The sequence below is a fragment of the Triticum dicoccoides genome, chromosome 2B (assembly GCF_002162155.2).
Source record: "Triticum dicoccoides isolate Atlit2015 ecotype Zavitan chromosome 2B, WEW_v2.0, whole genome shotgun sequence".
In the NCBI taxonomy this organism is placed as follows: domain Eukaryota; kingdom Viridiplantae; phylum Streptophyta; class Magnoliopsida; order Poales; family Poaceae; genus Triticum; species Triticum dicoccoides.
In genome coordinates, this window is record NC_041383.1 from 252,276,266 (window position 1) to 252,281,989 (window position 5,724).

Consider the following 5,724-nt stretch of genomic DNA (forward strand, 5'->3'; position numbering starts at 1 on the left):
AAATTCTAGCATGAATAATAAACATTTATCATGATATAAGGAAATATAAATAACAACTTTATTATTGCCTCTAGGGCATATTTCCTTCAGTCAGATCTATAAGCTTTTCGAAAGGAAAAATCAGCCGCTAGCCACCTATATGATGTCTTTTCTGTGTTTGGCACTCGACAAAATGGCCTGTGACCATTTTGTTGTTTTATTTAAGACATTTTCCCCAAGAGTTTCCTTTTCATCAACTGCAAGGCTAACATACACCTAAGTTAGCCTTTACCCAGTGTTGGACATTGACGCTTAGAAAATCACTATTTCTCCAACCAAACAACCCTAAGTACTCAGTACTAAGCATGGCACTCAGGAAATCATTTACCAGACATTCACATACATAAAATGGTGGCAATTTCCATGCTCCAACGACATATTTTAACATCCCCAAAAGTGTTTGCTCGGATTGCCATCCAGAGCAAACCGTGTACTACCGCCAGAATGTAGTTTGCTCGGAGGGGTGTGCGGGAGCAAACACTTTGGGATTCGTCCATGGGATACAACATGTCTGATGGCGTTCGCTCGGAATGCTAAAAACCCGATGTTAGATCTATAAGCTTTCTGAAAAACATCTAGCTGTTGTGCCACCCCATCTCCATTTTCGAGTCCGATCCCTACACGCTAGCATGCACCAATTAGAAACCATGATTTTTTTGCGGGAACACCCATGGTTTTTTGCAGTTTTCTGCCATTCAAAAGTCCTGAAATATGTTACTATGCCACAATATACAAGTTCAACTACTTAAGTGCCTTCCTTAAGGAGATATCTTCATTTGTCATAGTGGTCCATAGAATAGTATGCTAAGGTACTTTCTATATCAACATGGATGGAAAGAAATGTAAAAGGAATGTATGGATGCCAATGTACATTAATGCGGTGGACAAAAAAGCAATGGGTAGTAAGATGAAGAGGATTCCAGTTCTCTTGGCCCATCTTCCAATAATTGCCAATGCAAATGGGTAAAGGAGCACCATAATCCACATGTTGAATAGCAGACCCAGTGCACCATGCCTTTTCTGCGCTGCAGACCATGTCCCCATGTATAAGACTGATTTACCAATCGCAACACCAATAGCCAAGATGTTGGAAAACAATACCACAACCGCCGGTACCATCATGGGCACCCAATGCACTTCGTACATCTCAGCATACTTGTCATCTGTATCAGCCACTGGTTGCTTTGTGGTGACTCTGAAGTGTATACCTTTTTTTGTAAGGAGATTCACCACCATGTGCAACACCGCTGTTGGATATGCAGTTACCGAGCCAATCATGAAAAATTGCTCGTTGCGCCACCAATCCAACCATGTGATTCCTGCCCACATTATCTCAAACATGCCAATCACATGGATCATCGCAATGACGATGAGAAGGTACACAATGTACCTGGTATATGGTCTCTGTATCAGTATTTCTGTTGGAAGAAGCCACATCACTGGACAGAAGGCGTACATTAGGATAAAGAGTGATGTCAGTGGGTAGATAGTGAAATTAATGTACGAGAGTCTCTGCACCAAGCTGAGTCGACGGCCAGCAAACAGAGGGCTAATGTGTGAGAAGAACATCTCTAGGGAACCACCAGACCATCGCACTATTTGGCGGAGGCGCTCTGTTAGATTGATGGGTGCAGTGCCACGGAATGCTTCACGTTCCATGGTAACATACATGGAGCGCCAGCCTTGCCCATGGATGCGAAATCCTGTTACTATGTCTTCTGTTGCCATATTGTATAAGTAGCCAATGCCCCTACCCCAATCTGTCGAATCATCATAGGAAGATGACACTACTTTTGTCATCTCTTCAAGAAATGAATCATCTAGCGGTGGTGGTAGTGTGACACCTTCTTCTTGCTTTATGGCTGCTAAAACAGAGTTCAGGAAGGGTAATGAGTTACCAAACCTGTTACTGTCGACTATCATGTCCTCGGCTCTCCAGTAAGGTGGATCGATACCGTAGAGTGCAAGGCGGCGAAACATGCAACCTGTGCCAAGGTAAGTAGGCCCTTGTTGACCATTGAGGCCGTACATGGCGCCATCAAAAAAGACTCGATTATGGTTTCCATACCGGTCTGTTGGGTCAACATTATCAAATCTTTGTGGGAACTGAACAAATCCAGTATTATCCCCTTCCCGTGGGTCTAGCATGAAGCAAACAGCTGCACGCAGGGCTTCTGAATTGTTGATGTAGTGGTCGCAATCAAAGTTGATGAAGAAAGGTGCATTAGAGAGTAGAGCTGAGATACGTAGCTCTGCATTCAGAGCACCTGCCTTTTTGTTGTGCTCGACACCTGGGCTCTTTTCACGAGCCACATATACCAGCATCGGCAGGCGCATATCAACATCGTCAAAGTTGAGTGGGTTGTCATTGCTCTCTTGTACGCCTAGTGGAACCACATGTTCTGGATGGCTCTGCACAATCTGTTATTAAGAATCAAGTTACATATTTGTTAGAAAATGAAATGTTGCTTGCCAATCTAGATTACAAAAGAGTACTACATATGTTATAAAAGTAATAGTTACTTTAAAAGACTTCTATACCTTAACAATTCCTGCATGGTGCCCAGCCCTATGTTTTTCTGCTGGGTCAACCCATGTGCCTGGCCATTGTGTTCCATCAGCCATCCAAGTCACTTTTGCATCTTCATCCTTTGTTCCTGTTTTACTGTAAATGTCTGACCTTTGGCGGATGGTGTTAGGAAGCATATCTAAATGCTTCTTGAACTCCTCATATTGCATGCGCACATGCTTATAATCCTGAATGAACTCCTTATGTGAGGCCCCTCCGCACAACGGGCCCTCAAGTTCAAAATACCTTTCTGGTGCTCTTGGCTCAGTCTGATGCTTTCTACAGAAGGGAACCCACAAAGCAGCAAACTTTGCAGTCTCAACGAGTGCCTCATAGAGGACCAATGAGCCACTATCATCTGATAGGTAGCAGTTGCACCTGCCAATGTGATAGTCCGCTGCAAGGATAGAGAGAACACAGTTCATGGTGTACAATATGGGCTCATCAGTAGCACTAGCAGTGGTGACAATGACATCGATGCCTGGCAGTTGGGAGCTACTTCCTGGTGTGTCAAATTGTTTCCTGAGTGTAGCAAGGTCGGGTATCATTTTAATGGGATTATACTTTGGGAGCTGGTAGCTTAGCCATGATAAGCTAAACCACACGTCTGCGACGACGGACATCACCCAAAACCACATGACATCAGAATTATTATGCTTGATGCGCCATCCGACGAATAAGATGACGGCGATTACTCGTATCAGGATCAATACCCTGTTTATCATGAGAGGAGAAAAATGCAATCAGTGCATGCAAATGTTTGCAAATGTATAGTCTAGCTATGCAAGTGCCTACTACGCCCTCCGTTCCTAAATGTAAGTGTTTTAGAGGTTTCAGTGTGAATTACATACAAATGTATATAGTTGTATTTTAGGGTGTAGATTCATTTATTTTGCCCCGTATGTAGTTCATATTGGAATCTCTAAAAAAACTTATATTTCGGATCGGATGAAGTAGTACTTGTGTTTATTAACATGGGCTATTTCATTTTATATTCTGAGCACAAATCGATCTATGTCAAACGAGAATGTATCAGGACTTCGGAAGAGTGTGGTTGTTTGGATCCCATGCTCCAAGGAGTCTGATGTTTTTTTTCCACTTCTACACATTGATTTGTTCTACATATTTTTAGTAGTAAATTTTTACTAAAAACACATTAATGTGCAAGCTGCACACCTTAAAAAAATTGATTGACCCATAGTAGCGAGCACCAGATTCACTTTTGATACACATATTTGTCTTTTTATGTAGCCCATAAATGACCAGAATGTATTTCTACTAAAATTTATCGACCCATGATAGCAGTAGAAGATTCACACATATTTGTCTCTTATATGTAGCCCATAAATGACCAAATGTATTAATAAATTATATTATATATGTACTTTTTAAAATCTATTATATATGTGCATTGTATTGTATATGGTTCGCATCTGTAGGCCATATTCTATATAGTCTGTTCACAAAAATAAACAGGGTACTTTTCTACGGAACTAGACTTTGTAATCTTGTCACATAAACTACAAGTCCATGCTTCCCGAAAGAAAAACATATAAGTCCTATGAACAAACAAACTTTGATCGACAATTACAAAGAATAAAACAAACGTTTGGTCATTACTCCCTCCGTTTAGTAATTCTTATCAGTTTGGTGTACTTTACAGTGCAATTACAGAGAATAAAGCAAACGTTGATTAATACTTTCGTTTCAACCCAGAAAAGTTTTCTCTCAGTTAATATTGAAAGGTCCTTTGCCTCAAACACTTGAAACTGATGTTGCTTACGGAGATTTAAGATAAAGTTCATTGGATTTTATATTTCAGACACAAAATTTGCTATCAGTTTAAAAACATCCACCAAGCTAGGCCCCGTAGATTACTGAAGATAGATGCACTGCAGAGCGAATTACAAGGAGGAAAGCCCACCTGTACGGGTACAGGATGATATTCTTGACTCTCCTGTTCGAGAACAGCAGCGGCCGGCCGCCGCCATTCTCCAGGTCTGGCGCTGCCGCCACGTCGTCCGGCTGGTCGACGTCTTTCCAGTACTTGTCCTTGGCTTTCAGGTCGCCCTTCAGCTTGTCGCCGCCGTGACCATTGGCCACGACCGGCGTGACGACCAGTGCTCCTGCATGGACGCCGTTGCCGTTCGAGAGGAGTGGCTCGGTGAGTCCGGTGGCGGCGCCGGCAGCTGTCGCCGGCGACGTCGTCATTGCCTGCATGGTACGTGCATGCACATAAATGGTAGGAAATCCTGCCTCGATGTTTGTGCTAATGCGCTCAACTGTCACCGCATGCACAGAGATATGATAAGGTAAGCAATAATACGTACCTGAGGGCGATGATAATGCTAGCTAGCTCCGCGTACGTGCGGTGCCGGAGCCAATAAGAAATGGAGAGAAAGAGGAGACAGTGCTTTGCACGGTACGGTATAGAAAGGAGGTCACGGGTGTATTATATACACACTCTCGCATGTCCAGCTAAGGCCCGCTTGGCATGGTTGTAAATTTGCACAACCGGATTTAATTTACAGATGTATATTACCGGTTGCATATGATTTCCAGCTGGAAAACGACGCCTTGATATGTGTATTCTTTAGGGGGTATTTAGGGGCCCACCGACGTTGCGAGCGGGGCCTAAGCTGGTACAGCTGGCGTGCAACGCATGCACAGATGCACTGCCACACATCAGGTTCCAAGTATCTGGACCGACGCACATGATGAACAGTAACGGGACATGACGTGTCACTATGAGGACAAATGGCCATTAAGGTGTGGTAACTGCTCCCCTCGTTCCACGATATAAGGCAGCTTGTAATGGGTAGTATCATAAGTTAGTAAAACATGCATATGGTACTAGTGTGTGATACTAGTAACTTAGACTAATAGCATGCATATGTTATTAGTCTATGTTAGTATCTGTATAGTGCATAGTATCATAGGTTAGTATCGTAGGTGGTCTCATTTTATTGCCATGCATGACACATTTATTATGTTATGGTATCTATCTATGTTATTATCTTTCTCTTTTTTAATTGTCTGCCACATAAGCATGTTTGCGAGTCCCAAGTGCATGATATTACTTATGTTACCTCCACTATGGCCAGCCTAATGCATAG

At 42.7% G+C, this 5,724-nt stretch overlaps 1 protein-coding gene across 1 annotated transcript; it reads right to left on the minus strand.

Moving 5' to 3' along the window:
- Positions 1-690: 690 nt before the first annotated feature.
- Positions 691-5,037, minus strand: LOC119363369 (probable mixed-linked glucan synthase 3). Its single transcript, XM_037628707.1, has 4 exons — positions 4,939-5,037; positions 4,533-4,822; positions 2,581-3,322; positions 691-2,460 (listed from the first exon to the last, which is right to left on the minus strand). The coding sequence occupies exons 2-4, from the start codon at positions 4,817-4,819 to the stop codon at positions 856-858; spliced, it is 2,634 nt and encodes an 877-aa protein (XP_037484604.1). The 5' UTR covers positions 4,820-4,822; positions 4,939-5,037; the 3' UTR covers positions 691-855.
- Between the last annotated feature and the right edge of the window lie 687 nt (positions 5,038-5,724).